The sequence below is a fragment of the Astatotilapia calliptera genome, chromosome 18 (genome assembly GCF_900246225.1).
Source record: "Astatotilapia calliptera chromosome 18, fAstCal1.2, whole genome shotgun sequence".
NCBI lineage: Eukaryota > Metazoa > Chordata > Actinopteri > Cichliformes > Cichlidae > Astatotilapia > Astatotilapia calliptera.
This window is the reverse complement of record NC_039319.1, coordinates 467,501-485,000: the sequence shown is the minus strand read 5'-3', so window position 1 is coordinate 485,000 and position 17,500 is coordinate 467,501. Positions and strand designations below refer to the sequence as shown.

General features: G+C 47.5%; 3 protein-coding genes across 7 annotated transcripts in view; 1 reads left to right on the top strand and 2 right to left on the bottom strand.

Moving 5' to 3' along the window:
- LOC113010341 (myosin-1-like) overlaps nt 1-4,756 on the bottom strand; it is a 6,394-nt gene extending 1,638 nt beyond the window's left edge. The window contains exons 1-4 of one of the 3 annotated variants that reach the window (XM_026149382.1): nt 4,101-4,756; nt 2,049-2,092; nt 754-769; nt 602-699 (exon numbers count right to left, since the gene is read on the bottom strand). In XM_026149382.1, the coding sequence (XP_026005167.1) occupies nt 602-699; nt 754-769; nt 2,049-2,092; nt 4,101-4,167 (225 nt within the window). In that variant the 5' untranslated portion in view covers nt 4,168-4,756. The other 2 variants (XM_026149381.1, XM_026149383.1) reach the window with 2 other exon arrangements.
- Nucleotides 4,757-6,829: 2,073 nt separating this feature from the next.
- LOC113010348 (corticoliberin-1-like) lies at nt 6,830-12,034 on the top strand. 2 transcript variants are annotated; one of them, XM_026149399.1, is made up of 2 exons: nt 6,830-9,836; nt 11,362-12,034. In XM_026149399.1, the coding sequence occupies exon 2, from the start codon at nt 11,375-11,377 to the stop codon at nt 11,798-11,800; it is 426 nt and encodes a 141-aa protein (XP_026005184.1). In that variant the 5' UTR covers nt 6,830-9,836; nt 11,362-11,374; the 3' UTR covers nt 11,801-12,034. The 2 variants fall into 2 exon arrangements, with proteins under 2 accessions (XP_026005184.1, XP_026005185.1); XM_026149400.1 differs by lacking the exon at nt 6,830-9,836 and adding an exon at nt 11,010-11,267.
- A 76-nt stretch (nt 12,035-12,110) lies between these two features.
- Nucleotides 12,111-17,500, bottom strand: part of LOC113010279 (E3 ubiquitin-protein ligase TRIM63-like) — a 16,287-nt gene continuing 10,897 nt past the window's right edge. The window contains exons 4-9 of one of the 2 annotated variants that reach the window (XM_026149290.1): nt 16,972-17,067; nt 16,649-16,882; nt 16,129-16,151; nt 15,854-15,978; nt 12,432-12,697; nt 12,111-12,345 (exon numbers count right to left, since the gene is read on the bottom strand). In XM_026149290.1, the coding sequence (XP_026005075.1) occupies nt 12,268-12,345; nt 12,432-12,697; nt 15,854-15,978; nt 16,129-16,151; nt 16,649-16,882; nt 16,972-17,067 (822 nt within the window). In that variant the 3' untranslated portion in view covers nt 12,111-12,267. Of the gene's footprint in view, nt 12,346-12,431; nt 12,698-15,623; nt 15,760-15,853; nt 15,979-16,128; nt 16,152-16,648; nt 16,883-16,971; nt 17,068-17,500 lie in introns of those variants that run through there. The other variant, XR_003270312.1, reaches the window with a different exon arrangement.

Below are 17,500 nucleotides of genomic sequence, written 5' to 3'. Positions count from 1 at the left end.
CTTTGTTCTCCTCTGAAGTAAATGATGTTTTTTTTGCATCAATAGATAAATGAATGTTGGAACTGCACAGGTATTTTTAAAGGTGTACCTGGAGCGTCTACGAGCCTTTAATCCCTCAGAAGCCTGTTTAAAACTAATCTGTGGTTTCCATTACTGCTGCCAGGTACCAAAGGGATTACCAGGTGAAAACAGGCTGGCCACGTTAAGGCTGCGCGTCGTGTCACAACGCTCACTTTAGTTTTTGCTTAAAACATGTTGCTGCTCTTCAGTCATGCCTTAAATCAGAGGAAGGTCTTTTCAGGGACCTGCTTTTCAGAGTCAATTCAATTTTATTTATATAGCGCCAAATCACAACAAAAGTCGCCTCAAGGCGCTTCATAGATACAGAGAAAAACCCAACAATCATATGACCCCCTATGAGCAGCACTTTGGCGACAGTGGGAAGGAAAAACTCCCTTTTAACAGGAAGAAACCTCCAGCAGAACCAGGTTCAGGGAGGGGCGGGGCCATCTGCTGCGACCGGTTGGGGTGAGAGAAGTAAAGGACCTCATACTGGTTGAGGTGGAGTTTCTAATCCAGTCGGCCAGGTGAGCGCCGTTACCTGCAGCAGCTCCACACAGGCGGCAGGGAAGTAACCCTCATCCCCGTTCTTCAGCCGTCCGAACCACCACGCCTCATCCTCCTTAAACTGAACCTGGACCAGGTCCCCCTGGTCCAGGTTCAGCTCCTTCGGCCAGCGGCCCCGGTACTGGATCCTCGCCACCGCCATCTGCCAGTTACAGTCAGAAGTGCTTATGACTATATCGCCCCCCAGAGGATCAAACCTGAACAGCACTTTACTCTCTAACGAAAGTTCATGAAAAACTCATGGAAATATTCAGAAAACAGGAGCCGTTAGTTTAAACGTCATCATTCTGTTGGTGCATTCGGCTTTTCAAACCATAATATAATGATCAAAAGATAGTTTAGAGGTTTCAAAAGTCCCAGTAATTTAATTTCTGATTTATTCATGTTTTAGAACATTAAAAACGTGTTAACATGTCAGCATTTTGTATTTCAAAAGGTGGTTTTATATCACAAAAACACCATAAATCCTGCAGATAATAAGTATAAATGCCCAATAAAAGAAGATGAGCTGTAGATGTGTTTAATTCTTGCTTTTCATAAATTTAAACTGACAAATTCAGTTTTAAAGTAGTTTAAATGTTAAAAATATCGTGCAGATGTCATGGTTATATTAGTGCGTTTAACCAACGTGCGGGTTATTTAAAACAAATGGTCTTTGAACTTTAAAGGTTTTCTTTGAGTTAAAACTGTCAAAAGCACATTTAAAATCAGTCTAAGAGAACGAAATCGATGCTTTTATGAATGAATGTCACTCTGAGGACGCGTGTGTGCGTCTTTAATCGGCTCAGCAGGCTGTGAATACACAGAGGTCGGAGGTCGTGCTGATGTAACACTGATTAGCCTCTCTGGTCCCGAGCCAGAGCCTGAACCCTGACATCAAGACAAACGGGTTATTGAGCTGGACTCGGGCACTGAGGTGGCTCCGCCCATTTTACCTTCTGCATCTTTTCATTGATTCTTTCACCTGTGATGTGTTTTGGCTTCTCGACACTGGAGTGTTTTTATCGGCTTTGATCAGTAACCTGGCAGCTGTTGTCTGGTGGGGGTGAGAAGGCCGAGAAGTCGGGAGGCTAACAAATGTTCATCGTCTCATGAACACGAAACAGGAAGAAATACTGAGAAACCTTACTGAGGAGCCCGACGTGCCTCAACAAACGAGACCACTGTACTGCAGAGACACCAAACATTTGTTAACGTGATCGTTTCATGAATATTTCCTGTTCCAACATCAGTGAAATCCAACACCTCACAGCTCGTTCTCGTGTTTTAGTCGAGTCATCTTTTCTTTCATTTGTAAATTTGACCAGGATCTGCTGTTATCTCTTTTCAGTGATACAGGTAAACTGCTCACATGCTTTTCAAAATAAGATGTGTTTCTTAGTTTCAGATTTTCAGAATAAAGGTTTGATGAATGAATTTACCTTCTCTGCTCCCACATATCTCGTCCTTGTCCTCGACCTGCAGACTGACAAACACAGGAAGTCACATCAACCAATCAGCTCATCAATACAGGTCCCACAAAACTCCTGTGTGTGTGTTTGTTCCTGTTTTACTGACATTGTGGGTCATATATTTGTGTACACAGTGCTTCTGGGCACAAAAAGCTTTGGTTGGTAATGATAGTGATTCATGGTGTCAGCTGACGTACGAGAAGGTTCGGTGCGTTTTCAGTTCACCCGAGAAAAGAAAAACATACATTTGAATTTTTGCATTTGATTCTTACAAACAAAGATGAGAAGCGAGGAAACTTCTGCATCCTGTGAGGAAGAAGAGACTGTGAGCTGGCTCCAGCATACAGAGATGCTCAAGTTAAGACAAGGAATTTAGATAAGAGCCGATCAGATCTGTGCAGACAGATTAAAGGATCAGAGACACACTGCAAGATGGAATCTGTGTGATTTAAGGAACAGCTGATTTTCTGCTGCCTCTCTTCCTCGCTGTTCTGTCCAAAGCGGCGAAGGTCCGATGTCATGTTTTTAACATCCACCAGGTTGCCAGTTATCTGTTTCACACCTCACCTTTCCATGGATATCTTACCCTCTCCTCGTGTTCAGTCTTATAACTAAAGATGTGTCAGGTTCACCTTCGAGGGAACGGTCTCTGGAGCGAGCCTGATCGAAGCGTGCGGTTAAAATGCTGCTGAAGGCGTTCACCGGTCACCTGGTAGATGGTTGTCACCGAGTGTCCTCAGCAAGTCGCTGTTACACCAGATTAGCTTTGTATAAAAGTGTAAAGATGGCATCACTTCCAGCTGCTTTATTCCATTCAGCGGTCCGAGACGGATCCTGGTCAGAGTCTGATCCTGGTCAGAGTCTGATCCCAGGAAACGCTGCGGCCTTCAGGTGCTTGGAGATGCCGGGAAACAGGATCAGGCTGAATTAGAGCAGGAAGTGAATGTTCAAGGATCAAACACAACCGAGACACATTACAGGAAGTAGAGCGGTGATATCTAAGAGCTTCACGGTTCACGAAGGAGCCGTTTTAACTTTTCCTCACTGCGAAGATCAACTTCCTGTTGATCCACTCGCAGCTGTCCTCAGACCTTCTGATTGGCTGATACCTGGCAGGACTTCACAGCAGTGTAAACTTTATCACGCAGGGTTCACGTGAACGGGTGTATTTGAACCCAAAGACCGACCACTCTGTGAAACCCGCTCGGGTTAACTCGCTCCACACGGAGTGATGATGAAGCTTCGGTTTCCTGAAGCAGACTACGGTGGTCTGATATCGTATCATCGAGGCCAAAGGTCGCCGTCTGTCGCTGAGCTGACGAGTCGCTCTTTGCTGAGAGTTTCTCCGTTTTTCTTCATAAGAGCATCGCCAGATTCTCAGGTCTTTTCCTACAAACAGGTCATTTATAGCCTGAACTTGACAGAAAAGTTTTAATGTTGGAACTAAGAAACTTGATGTCAGCGGCGTGTTTCAATGAATCAGCAAAAAACCCTCGAAAACTGTAATAAAGCTGTTCACCATCTGCCGCCCAGCGAGGCGATGTAGAGGGCACAGCTGCGAGTGAGAGACTGTGGGCGTAAAACAGCGATGAAGAGCCCGTGACCGCATCATCGTCACGCTCTGATGAAGACAGCGGAGAGTTCAGACGCTGGAGTCTGTTTGGAGATCGTGGCGTCCTCCGGACAGCACTCGGCTCAAAGCAGCATCAATGCTGATCCGTGTCTGCGGGTTCAGGAGCGACAGCGTGATCATCACACTCCAGCTGCTGAACACCACCACCCACTGTAACATCTGGAGCTCCATGAAAGCAGCACCACCACGAAGAACAGCTGGCTTCAGCAGCAAACACACCAATCTCTGTCGTCGTCAGGCGTCGCTGCAGTTAGAGAAGCTTTCTGATGGTTTAGGTCAGATTCATGAGAAGGGCACCGCCCATCAGCACCTGAGCTCGGCATTGACACAAAGCGCGACTCGAGGTGTTAAGGTGTGTCTGCTGAGAGGTGAAGGTGTGCTGCACTCACCCTGGGGGGAGAAGACGGTGGTATAAACCTCGATGTGTTCGTTGCTGTGTCTGTAGATCTGCTGCATGTCGTCTGCTCACACACACGCTGGCTGTGGGTTTAAATACCTGCAGCAGTAATCCTCACACAGCTCAGCACATTTATAACAGGACACGGTGAGTCAGAGAAACTGGCCCACCGACAGATCTGCTTCTCTGAAGGCTTACTCTGCTCACAGAATCAAATCCAGAGTGAGGCGGCTTTAAACTCTGCTTGCTGCTACAGGAGGCGTGGCCTAAATGGAACAGGTGACAGAAGCAGCCTGCTTCCAGTCACCAATCGCTTCCTCTGCACTGACGAGTAAAACCACCTGACACCTGTGGGGGTCCCAGGTGTCTCCCTTTATCCTCTCCCCTGCCTGTTTGTCATTTTGAGTGAAACAAAACAGCAGCTTCATCTTACACCTGACAGGTGTGCCATGCAGGACGTCAGCTGATCGATGAAACTCCAGAGAGGAGGGCTGTCAGTACACTGATTATCAGCTCTCTCTGTTAACCCCGGCTCTCTGCGTCCGAGCACATCAGGTGACTCTTCTTGTTCTGCGAGCGCTGCCCCAATCAGAGCCGTGCTCGGACGACGATGATGATGATAAAACTCTGAGAGGTGAAGCAGCTGAATCTGTGGCAGAGCGGGAAAACAAAGATCTGACTGCTGTGAATGAGTCTGTTTCTGAGCATGCTCAGTGCTGCGGTTTGTTTCTAAGGCCTACATTACAGCTGCGAGACTGTAGCTGTGTCCCAAAACCTAACAAGTATCTGGTAACGAATAAAGTGAAGGAAGTCTCATTTAAAACACTGATTTATCCTGCTAATCATTACATGACGAAGTTCAAAAGGGACATAAATGTGAGCTGTGGATTTTGTGGAAGCCATCCTGAGACTGTGCAGCACCTCTTCTGGATCTGTTCATACGCTGGAACATTTTGGAAAGACTTCAGTAGATTCATTGCTGGACATCTCTACAAAGACTTTACTGTGAAACGGGAAAATGTTGTATTTTGTTTCTTTCAAAGGCAAAAAAGGAAGATGTTTACTTTATAATAAACTTGTTAGTTATCTTAGCTAAATTTTATTTTCACAAATGCAAATACAGTAACAAAAAACCTAATTTTAAACATTACTACAATGTTTTATGTTACATAAAATTGATTCGTGGATCAATTAACGAAAAGGCTGTGAAAACTATTACTGTTTGTAGTAATTACAAATTATTTGAATGTTTGTAAATCTTTGTATTACACCCGCTGGCATATGTTCATTTTGTTCTGGTTGTGTACTAGTGATGCGCGAATCATGAACGAATCGTTCAATACTCGAGAATCACTTTACTGACTCATGAATCATGATTCACAAGCCCAACTGACTCATCCCTGTTGCTGTTAGCAGCAATGTATCTAGCTTATAATTAAAATTGTGGAGAAAAACACAACATCCAGTATCTTAACAAAAAGATTTCTGCTCTGAACTGGAAGAAAAAACCCTGAGTAGAAGCTCACATCAAGACAATAGCTCCTCGGTTCACAGTAGCATCGCTCTGCTAACATGCTAACAGCACATTTATGCTACTCACCCCCTCCCTCCTGGCTCACAGCTTCTTCTTCTTCTTGGTTGGCGACCAATGTTAAGGCGCATTACCGCCCCTGGCTCACAGCTCAGTGGACATTTAGATGAGAAAATATATATTTAACACATTTAAGGAAAATACTATTAAAATAAAAATAAAAATAAATAAATGTTTATTAAGCAATTTTGATAGGAAATTGCTTAATTTTAGAAATGTTTTTGCTCTTTTTTTTCTCTATAAAATAGTTGTTTTCTTTTAGAATCACTCGTCTTAGCAGTAGGATTTACATGAAAAGAGAAACAAATTAAGTTTGAGTGAAAATGTACATTTTTTGCACTCTCTGGTCGACTGACTCAGTGAATCAAATGACTCAAAAAACCCGATTCACTTTGGTGAGTGACTCATTAAAACTCGATTCAGTAAAAAGAATCAAATTTACCATCACTATTGTATACATGTTCTGTATACTGTTTCTTAATAAAGTTTAATAATTTTGAAAACAAAACGTCAGCTGCATCCTCCGGAGGCTGCATTTGAAGGCCGATTACGTCACAGCCAGGCGACGAAGGCTGTCCCAATTCGTCGACTCCTCCGAATGCAGCCGACAAATGCGTTCTCCTTTTCCCCGAATTTGAAGGATGGGTCGGGTGTGTCCTTCGTGGCCTACCATATCCCAGAATTCATAGCACGGCCAGCTCGATAGCTGACCGGGGGGTTCAGTGGTCTCTAAGATAACTTAAAAATGTTATTGTTTGGCTTTTAACGGTGTTTTATTTGTTGGTGAGTAAATTGGTTTGGCTGAGATCAAAGTTATTAGATTAAATAAAACTTTATTAATCCCCTGGGTGGGTTCCTCCGAGATTTTCACACAGCTGAATAAACGTCAAACAGAAAACTGATTAAACAGAAGTGTGAGACGGTCGAGAGTTTACTCCAGTGTCCTGTTATATTTTAGACAGCAAGGAGCAGACGGCGAGTTTATTAAACTCCACCGAGACAGCGGTGACGACAATCTGAAGGCTAGACCGTCCAATTTCACAACCTCGCACTTCCGGCCTTCTCGGTCTTCGAAGGACCCGGCCCACGTAGACCGCGAAGGCCGGGTCCTTCGAAGGATGCAGCCGACGTTTTATATCCATGGAAACATGAAAGCTTTCTTTCCCACAGCCTGACGGAGGAGACGTGACATCAGATCAGAGAGATGATTAGTTGATCAGGTGTGTTCTGTGAGGCGTTCAGGGTCAGTCCGTCTAAACACGTCACATCAGATTTATATAGCAACTGTTCCTGGATCAGATTAAAGGGGATTAAAAAGGCGACACAGAGGCTCTTCTGAGAAACACACACACAAACACACACACACGTTTTCCTGTCTTAGTGGGGACATTCTGTTTCTGAGGTTCCAGGAGAGGTACGAATTGCGAGTGCAAATTTTGACCCGATTTTTCTTGCTTTCAGCTGATCGCTCAGTGTCATGTCAATCACACATGTGCTTACACAGGGACCTGAAGAGCCTTTCCAGCGGCTCCGTGGACCTCAGGGGGCAGCGGTGTTGGAAACGACACGCTCTTCACTGCTCGGGACAGTTACAAAGCTTGAGCGATACATGTTTTTATTAAACATTTTAAGATAATACAACAAACTCATTTAGAGGATATGAAGTCAGAGAGATATGTGCTTTGGAACAACAAGCAGGCGCATCAACGGCAGAGCGCAGCTTCACTCTGAGTTTGTGGTAACTCACAGCGATGGTCCGCGTCAGCCCTGACCTTGTGTTAAAGTAATACTAAGGCAATAAAGGTATTTCTGGTGTAGCACAACTTTATCCTTTCAACAGCCACCCAAGGTTAAATAACTAGCAACAGAGATCCTACAGCTTCAAACTGTATGACCCTTCCAGGGCCTGAAGCTAAGTAAAGTGCCCCTCCCACAGCCAAACCCATCTGTTCTCTGATTGGACATTGTCATGTGATTGACATGACATTGACCAATCAGCTGAACTGATTCAAAATTCGTACTCGTAAGTTGAGAGTCACACACAGCCAGGGAACCAGAGTTTGACACGTAGCTTTCTGCTTTCTATCTGTAAGCAGACCTTAACAAAATAATGTGTAACGTGTCTAAATACTTTTACAAACACACAAATTCTCCTCTATAGATGCACAAACATGACATTTTCAGATTTTTTGGTTTACAAGGTTACAAAACTCCCAACTACGCAGTCTGATTTACAAGTTCAGAGCATGGATGAGGACAGTTTGAGCCTGTAACGTCTGCCATGTCGGTGCAGGACGACATGGCACAAAAACACAAAAAGGTGCACAGAAGTTCGTCTGCTGCGTACATGCGTGTGCGCTGAAGGACGTGCTGGTCATGCTGGTAAAACCCTCAGTTGTTCATCCTCCACAGTATAAACGTATCTCTGCTGCTGATGGTCCACACAGAACAGTCTGAGCTCCTGCAGCCTGCACATCACCTGAAGCTCTCCGACCTCTCACCTCACTCAGGGCCTTGAACGTCGGTTTGGTGGTAACCTCCCTCTTCCTGAATGTCCTCTCCTACAAACTGGTCACTGCCGGTGTTCACGCTGAGCCCAGCAGCTCTGCAGACGGCTGTACAGAAGCTGCGAGCAGAGGTCCTCCTGTAACCTGTAAGCCAACGTTCTTTAGTTTTTCTCCCAGGAGCAGATACACTGCTTCATCTCTCTGAGGTCAGGCTCAGAGGCTGTGGCAGAGCTGCATGTGCGCACCGCTCAGCTTCACCGAGTTTGTGGACGCTTTAAAGTCCGTTAAAGACAAAAACGTGTTTCTGTTAGAGACGCTCCTCAACTCTTCCCTGTGGGATTTTTGCTTTTCTTTACGTTTTGTTGCATTGCACACGTCTCATTGAATCTCCACGCTGCACAGGGGTGTGGTCTCCGGGTCTGCTCCTGGTCAGACTTTCACCTCATCACCATCCAGCTCATGTAAACACTTTGTTTTTGAAATGAAGATCCAGATGAAAGATCTCAGTTTTTCCCCGCTGTAGTTTGTGAAAGGTCAGAGGTCACTGCAGCAGGACGGAAAGGTGAGGAGGCAGAGATATAAACACTGGGATGGACTTCCTGTTGGTAAACCTGACGGTGAGGAGACACATCGACCTTTAAACAAACAGAAGCAGGGCTTTATTCGGTCTTTACTTTGGAGTCACAAGTTTACTTGAGAATCCATAGAAGCAAAACCGGAACGACACCTGCAGAGAGTCCAGGTCCTGCAGGTGACGAGGCCACGCTGCTCGTTATACAGTAAGTGGATCCTGACAGAGAGCGTGAACGTGGCCGCCGACCTGCTGGGAGTTCCCCGAGGAAACATCCAGGAGCTCTGGAGGAAAGGACCGAGGAGACGATAGCGCCTCTGTTTGAGTCGTCCTCCTATTTAAAGGCCGTCTGCCCTCAAAGCGTTTATGGTTCATTCTCACTGGGAATAACTGTGTGACCTCATCACTAATGGTAGCGGACACGGCGCTGCTCCGATGTCCACCTCGCTGAGCTTCCTCCTGCTGCAGCACAAATATCAAAGCTGTGAATTCGTCCCAACTGTCAGAGCGTTTTCAGACCTCGCAGCAGATGAAGGTCACACGCCGAGTCCACAGTCGGGCTGAGAAAGGTCACGTTGTCCTCACGCTCGCCGCCTCCACCGCCAAGGCCGCCCAGCCGACAGGAAGTGATTGGCTGTCACAGTCAGAGAGAAACAAAACCGTGTTTCATGTTCATTCCTCCTGAATTCTTCTCTCCACAGCTGGAATGCCACAGGACCGACCACCGCCCTCCGTCTGGATCACTTCCTGTCAGGACGTGGAAATCAGTGGAAATATTTCTCTGTACAAATGCAACGAATCGATCAGCTGATCACTGCAGCTATGAATCCTTCCAGCTGTTTGGCTTCATGCTGACTGAAGAAGAGGAGGACGATGAAGGTCACCTCTGTCCTCATCAGGAAACAGAACTGGAACCACAGAGAAAGTAGCTGGACAACATCAGCGTCATCACTGAGCGCGTGCAGAGCCCCTCCCCCCCGCTCTCTGATATAAAGCAGAAACAGCTCGAGTGTTTCTGTTTGAGTGAAGAGACGCCGCAGAGACGCAAACGCACGTCAGGTAAGAAGATCCATCGTCACGCCACAGACGCAGGAAACCCGAGTCGTCTTTCCTCCGATAATTGGAATTCTTATTTCTGTGCTTTATCCTCGACTTCCTGTCTGAGTGACCGCGGGGTGTGATCCGTCTGCAGTCGTTTCCAGCCTTGTGCGTGCACGCGTCTGTCTTTATTCACCTGTGACCGCTAAGGCCCGAGCTGCTGCAGTCACCGTGCCAGGTGTTTCACACCTTGCTAAAGATGCAAGAATGAAACTGAGCTCACGAGGCTCAGGTGGAGGCGGAGCAGCTCTCTCCATCCTGACTGTCGGTGGAGTGACGGTGCAGACTGCAGATGGACAGGCGAAGCTCTGAGACCTCGGTCGGCGTGGAGTCTGCTTCCTGTTGTCCTTTCAGTCTAGCAGCACTGAGATTCGGCTTCGTGCTTATCAGAGTTCGAAGGCTGGACTTTCCACGGTTAGAGTCGTATGTCTGTGAAGGTTCTCAGTCCTCCAGGTCATCGTGGTCTAAGGAGCTTGCAAAGAAAAGCGTCTGGACTTCTTTGAGTTGCTTGAAGACGTTTCACCTCCGAGAAGCTTCTTCAGTTCTAAGGTCAAATGGTGGGGAGTCCCAGATTTAAGTCTGGTAACGCCCACTCACATCCTGGGCCATCTGACCTCAGGAAATCACATGATAGGGTGGGGCCAGGTTTCACAACGAGCTCACCCGAAACCCTGGCTGATTGTGACCCACACCTAAATAATTTAAAGGAGTCCAGACGCTTTTCTTTCCGAGCTCCTTAGACCTCGGTTAGGGTCCTCAGCCGTTCAGACCATGGCACAGTGAAACAAACACTCACCCTGCAGTTCAACTGTGTGTGTGTGTTTGAGGAAGACAACACCGGCGTGCTGAGGGTCTGCCTGATGTGGCCCAGATATCCAGTTAGCATCCACGACAGGTTAGATCAGGGGTGGGCAACTCCAGGCCTCGAGGGCCAGTGTCCTGCAGGTTTTATATCTCACCTTGGGTCACCTGAATCACATGATTAGTTCCTTACCAGGCCTCTGGAGAACTTCAGGACATGTTGAGGAGCTAATTCAGCCGTTTAAATCAGCTGTGTTGGTTCAAGGACACGTCTAAAACCTGCAGGGACACCGGCCCTCGAGGCCTGGAGTTGCCCACCCCTGGGTTAGATTCAGTTCAACAGAACTTACATTGCAAACAGGAAAACAGCTGTACTGAAGCCACGCCCTAACCTGGCCCCAGGTGTGTCTGCGACCTGGTGGCTGTTACCAGGAAGCGTCTTCAGTTCGCGTGACGCCGGGTCACCGTCACAGGCGAGCTTTTAGGTTGTTTGGTTCACTTCCTGAAATAAAACCCTTCAACTGAGAAAAGACGGTCAGCTGACACTTGTGCCGTAACAGCAGACGCCCGCTCACATCTTCGTCTGCTCAGGTCGTTTTCAGGGCGTCCGCCTCGCCGACGGTGTCGATGATGCGGTTGGTTGCAGGTGTGTGAATGAGCGTGCTCTCTCCTCTTCCTCCTGCAGACTGCCCTCTGAGATGAAGCTGAATGTGTTGCTGTGGCTCACGGCTCTGCTCGCCGCTGTCCTCCCTCGCTCTGCTGACGCCCAGCCTGCCGCCGCTACTGCTGACCGCCGCCTCTTTCCCCGACCACTGCTCCTCCACCTGGGGCAAGAGCTCTCCCTCAGGATGGGTGGAGGAAGCGGTGCTCCCGAGCTCCTCTCCTCCTCTTCCTCAGCGGTGAAATGGGCTCTGCTGCAGCTCACACAGCGCCTCTTACAGGCCCAGGCGGAGCAGCAGCAGGACGAGGAAGCCGGGGAGAAGGGGAAGAGGTCCGACGAGCCTCCCATCTCTCTGGACCTGACCTTCCACCTGCTCAGGGAGGTTCTGGAGATGGCCCGGGCGGAGCAGATTGCGCAGCAGGCCGACAGCAACCGCATGATCATGGATACCCTCGGAAAGTGAAGAAGAAGAAGACTGCACTTCCAGCATGACTGTTCGTCCTGAAATGTTGGCGTGCGACACTTCAGCCGGTGCGGCCGTTTACTGACAGCTGATGTTTTAACTTCATGAATAAAATCTTTGTTGGTTGAACAGCTTGTTTTTGAAAACTGACATTTTACCTGTTCAATAAAAAGACAAACCAGCTCCCCCTGTCTCAGCTGATCTCCGTCTGTAAAGCTAAACGATTTCTGGTTTGGAGTTTGGTGTCAGCTGACTGGCCCCAGGCAGGAGCAGAATAAAGGTCAATAATAAAAAATCATTTATTTCACAATTAAAGAGAAAAAAGATTCCAGACTTTAAGCAACAAAACACAGAATTAAACGTCTTCTCTTGAAACTACAAAGCAGCGCGTTCAGCAAACGTCTTCTGGAAGCAAACGTTTATCGTATTTGCTGCGTGGATGACGAGGACAGGAACAGATCCAGGTCCTACTTCTGGTTGAGCCAGCTGAAGGAGAACACGTGCTTGGGTCCGTCTTTGTCCTCCGCCTCGCTCTGCAAGTCAGACTGAATAAGGAGAAGGTTATTGAGGCAGGTCACCTGTCTCCTACGGGTGTGCTTACATTTCAGAACTGAAGGCAATGAGGTCATACCTGGGGGGCGGGGCTAGTAGTTGGGAGTGGCAGAGGAGGCGGGGTCTGGTTTGATGTCGAAGGGGAGGCACTCTTAGTTTGCGATGATGTAGGGGGCGTGGTCTCTGGGGCTTTCGGAGGGGGTGGAGCTGAGAGACCAGGCGACAGAGGAGGTTGCCGATTGGCCGGCAGTCCTGCAGACGCAGCTTGCTGCGACTCTGCAGGACTGCTGGCCGTCTGAACTTTGACCTCCCCCTCATCTTCATCATCATCTTCGTCTTCATCAACTGAGAAACACAGTGTTAACAATTAGCATGTAGCACACATGCAGGTTAGCATGCACCGTGCTAAAGTATAAAAGGTTTATGAATAAATACATTTATAGCATCGTCTGTGCTGTGTGTGCTTGGCTAAGCACAGGGGTCACAACCTTTAACACCCAAAGAGCCACTTGGACCCGGTTTCCACGCAAAAGAAAACTGGGAGCCGCAAATACTTTTTGAAATCTAAAGTGAAGATAACACTGTATATGTTGTTATTTTTACCTTTATGCTTTGTGTGAACAACTAAAGTAAGTAAGTAAAGTTTATTCATTAAGCGCTTTTCACAGACAGGCAGTCACAAAGCGCTGCACACAAATATTAAAATAAACAATACAATCAATAGACATTATACACAATGTAAAAGATCAAATGTAAATAATGTAAAGAATATAAAATACGTACAACAAAAGGCTTGTTTGAAAAGAAAAGTTTTTAACTGCTTTTTAAAAGAATCCACGGAGCAACTAAGGTGTGTTGCTTATGAAATCCACGAAGTGCTACAGAGAAAATTACCTTTTATTTATGTAATTAACACATTTTGAACTCTTAAAGAAATATAACCAAAGGAAAGACGCTGAACTAAAATGATCCAGCAGACAAAAACTGCTGTGAGCCACCCTCATATCGCCTTTGTGCTTTTGGAGCCTTGATCTGACTTTTAAAAAATAACTGGAAAAAAGTACTATGCTGCTAAAAATGAAAAATGGATATTTGCAAAATTCTGCCTAAATATGTATTTTACCTGGTTAATGTGTGTGGCGGGGCGTGGTCTGCAGTGCCGCTGCATGGAAGTCGGACGCACCTGAGCGGCACCCGCAATCACGCCTCGCCGCCTTAAAGTCTGTGCTCTCTCTGCTGTTGTGTTGGTGTGTGTCGGGCTGTGAGCTGCAAAGCTACAGCCGGCTGTATGTGTACAGCAACCGTGTGTGAAAAGCGGTCAATAAAGAGATGCTGAAAAGCTTGTTCATGCAAGCATCGTCGGGTCTGCTGTGATATGTTTACAATGAGACTTGTGGTCCTGAACCTCTGCGCACAGCGTCTGCAAAACGAGGCTTTCATCTTCACGCAGGACTGTAAGCTGTCATCTGTGAGGCGTGAGCGGTGTTTGTTTTTAACGTAGTTCACGGTGGAGAACAGCTGCTGACATAATGTGGATCCGAAGATCCATAACTGGCCCACCTGGGGTTGAAAGTCTCGATAAATGCACAGCGTTTCGGCGGGTACACCGGCTTCCGCGAGTGTGACGCTTATTTTGAGCGACGAACAAATAATACGATATAATTTTATTTTTATATTTCAAAATCACAGTAATCTCCCAATTTAGAACTACAAGTTAAAAAGAACTAAACACAAATAAAATACACTTCAGCTAAATACTTCTAATTTATTTTCCCAAACCACCCGGAGCCGCAAAATAAGGACTAAAGAGCCGCGGGTTTCCGACCCCTGGTTTAGCACGTTAGCTAATCCAAGCAAACACTGTCTGCTCCAGTCTGAGAAATTAGCCGTGTTTAATGTAAATATTAACAGTATGCTAGCAACAATGGCATTCTCTTACGCGATAGACGTGACCAAAAAGCGCCAGACCCCCTAGCTGGTCGCGTGCACATTCGAGGTGCGAATGTGCACGCGCAAACTGGTCGTGCTTCAAAATATGCAATTTTCACGCGCGTGAAGCGGAAATGTGGGAGGAAGTAGTGTCACACGGTATGTTTGCAAGATGGCAGCTGTCGAGAGAGAGTCTCCCTTCTCTATTTACTGTGGAGAGCAGAGCAGCAGCGTAAAGGACGTCCTCGCCGTACCTGGGTCCATCAGGTCCTCCAGAAGCATGAGCAGTTTGGTGAGTTTCACCATTTGCTCCAGGAGCTGCGTCTGGATGACGGCCGCTTTCAGCAGTACCACCGTCTTTCCCTCGCCCAGTTTGAGCAGCTGCTGTCCCGCGGCGGTCCAAGCATCGCCCGCCTAAACACCAACTACAGGCGCTCAATCCCACCTGCAGAGCGCCTGTTGGGAGCTCGCCTTGTAATCGGAAGGTTGCCGGTTCGAGCCCCGACTTGGACAGTCTCGGTCCTTGTGTCCTTGGGCAAGACACTTCACCCGTTGCCTACTGGTGGTGGTCAGAGGGCCCGGTGGCGCCAGTGTCCGGCAGCCTCGCCTCTGTCAGTGCGCCCCAGGGTGGCTGTGGCTACAATGTAGCTGCCATCACCAGTGTGTGAATGGGTGGGTGACTGGATATGTAAAGCGCTTTGGGGTCCTTAGGGACTAGTAAAAGCGCTTTACAAATACAGGCCATTTAACATGGTAGTCCTTTATTGATACCTGTGCTAATAAGCTCATTTGAAGTCCCAGCGACTTCCCCACAACGGCTCTGAGCCACCCACAAAACTCTAATGAGCGTTCCTGCCTTTTTAAAAATTTTCTTAATAAATGGAGTTTGCCTCCAAAATAAACTAACCTCTCTTTATTCTCTTAAACAATTGGTCTTCACTATGTTCCTATATAGTAGTTTATTATGAGATAAATTCTACATGTGTCAAGTTGTGTGCCAATATTTGCTGTGTAGTAGAACTGAGACATTAGTTATTACAAAAATTTATTTGAAATAATATTAAAGTTCTCGGTAGAGAAAGCAGCTGGTGTCGTACAGCTCCGGGTGGTTGGCTACGGCGTTGATGAGCCTTTCCCCCATATTGATAAATGGCTTTGGCTGGACCTGCCCCTTTAAACTAGGTCAGAGCATCACGTCACTGGGCTCCTGATTGGTTGTCGCAGCGCGACTTGACGCTGGAGTTCAGATTTTTCCAACTCGAGTGGTAGACACGATTAGCGCGTATGCACAAAATGCAACACACAAACTGCAGCGCATATTTTACTTCTGCTTCAAACTTACTTCTGCGTGTTTTCCCGACGCAAATCTGCTTCTGAAGTTTCGCGGGATCTCCAGTCGTGCTTCATCGCACTCCTCCATTGACTTTACCTGTAAACCTGACGCTCTGGTCGCGTCTGTCGCGCTCGGTGTGTACGCACTGTTATTGATAGTGATACAGTTTTACTGAAGACTAAAACGGCGTTACTAAAACATGAAGTTATCTGTGATTGGTAAGTGAAGACGCTGTTTACGCTTGATGAAGTCGATGTCGCTCAGCGCTCTCCTCTGATGCTCAAAGTTCGCCGTGAAGTGATCCATGTTCTCGTAGCCGTGCTGGACCTTATCGAGGTGAGACGTGTCGGAGCCCTCCGTGATCCTGATGGCACAAAACGGACATCAGTAACAACAAGGAAGAGCAAACAAAAATATTTATTAAAACAACCATGAGAAACAGACAACAAACAACGAGACACAGAAACAAAGCAAGCACAAAGATTCAACAAACAACAGCAAAGAGGAAGCTCACTTCTGCAGCAGAGGTTTGGCCATCTGTAAACGAGAAACGAAGGCACACTTTAATAATCATTAACAAGTGCTACTGCTGAAGCTCCATGCTATCACCCTATGCTAACAGCATATGCTAACACATTGAGGCATGCTAAACTGTGTGTAGGAGAACATAATGACATGAAGCTTATGTGAAAGTTCAATAAGGAGGATCTGTAATCACCCTCCTGCCTTCACTACCGCTACCACGCTGTCAGTCTCAATGCTGACATCATCACTGTTGTCCAATCTTCTTCTCGCTCGCCTTCTTTGAGCCAACCAGCCTGGAGACTCCGGGATTCAAAGCCCAACACCAAATAACCCCATTTCTCCATAAGCCACGCCCAGGTCTTCCAGTGAGCTCTCCTTATTGAACTACCATAAACTACATCAATGAACAGTGAACTTGTGTACATGCGAGTTTAAAGATGGCAGCCTGATGCTAAGGTTTTAGCCGCTAACATAAAGTGCTGCACAGGACGTGGTGCGTTCAGGTTCACCTGCAGAAACAGGGCCATCTCAGACTCATCCATGGTCTGGATGGCAGTTTCGAGCAGCTTGGCGGTGCCGTCCACGTGCTCGGTGTACTTCCTCCTCAGGCCTCGAATGTAGTCCAGCTTCTCCTCCTGCTCGGCGTTGATCTTCACCGTCATCTCGCTCTTCTTCTCCTCTAGTAGAGCGAACAGGTGATCGAATGTCTCGCACACCTTCGACTTCTGTCGCCGACTGTTCTCCTGCCAACACAGTGAGGCCATCACGGTGAGTGGTTTGTGGGCGGAGCCAATCATCTTAAAGGTGCGAAAACACCTGAAGGTGAACTCACGTCGACGGCTCTGCAGGTTTCCTCCAGCTGACTGACAATCGCCTGAATCCTCTCGTTGTTCCCGACCAGCATGGACACACAGTCAGCCAGCTCGACCTGCACACACACACGCGCGTGCACACACACACGCACGTGCACACACACACACGTGCACACACGTGCTGTCAGATAATTCTATGACTATGAGAAAAGGACGAGCTCACATCACTGCGCTGGTTTCATCTCCACAAATCTGAGCGTTTCTTCACCTCCTCCTCGCCTCCTCCTCGCCTCCTCCTCACGTCCTCCTCTTCCCCTCCTCAGCTCCTCCTCAACTCCTCCTCACCTCCTCCGCACCCCTATCCTCACCTCCGTCCTCACCTCTGCCCTCACCTCCTCCTCACCTCCTCTTCACCCCTGTCTTCACCTCCGTCCTCACCTCCATCCTCACCTCCATCCTCACCTCCTCCTCACTCACACGTTCTCGTCTTTGACCTGCGGCTCAGACCTTCAGGCACAGGTACGTCAGCCGGTGTAACAGGAAGTGGTC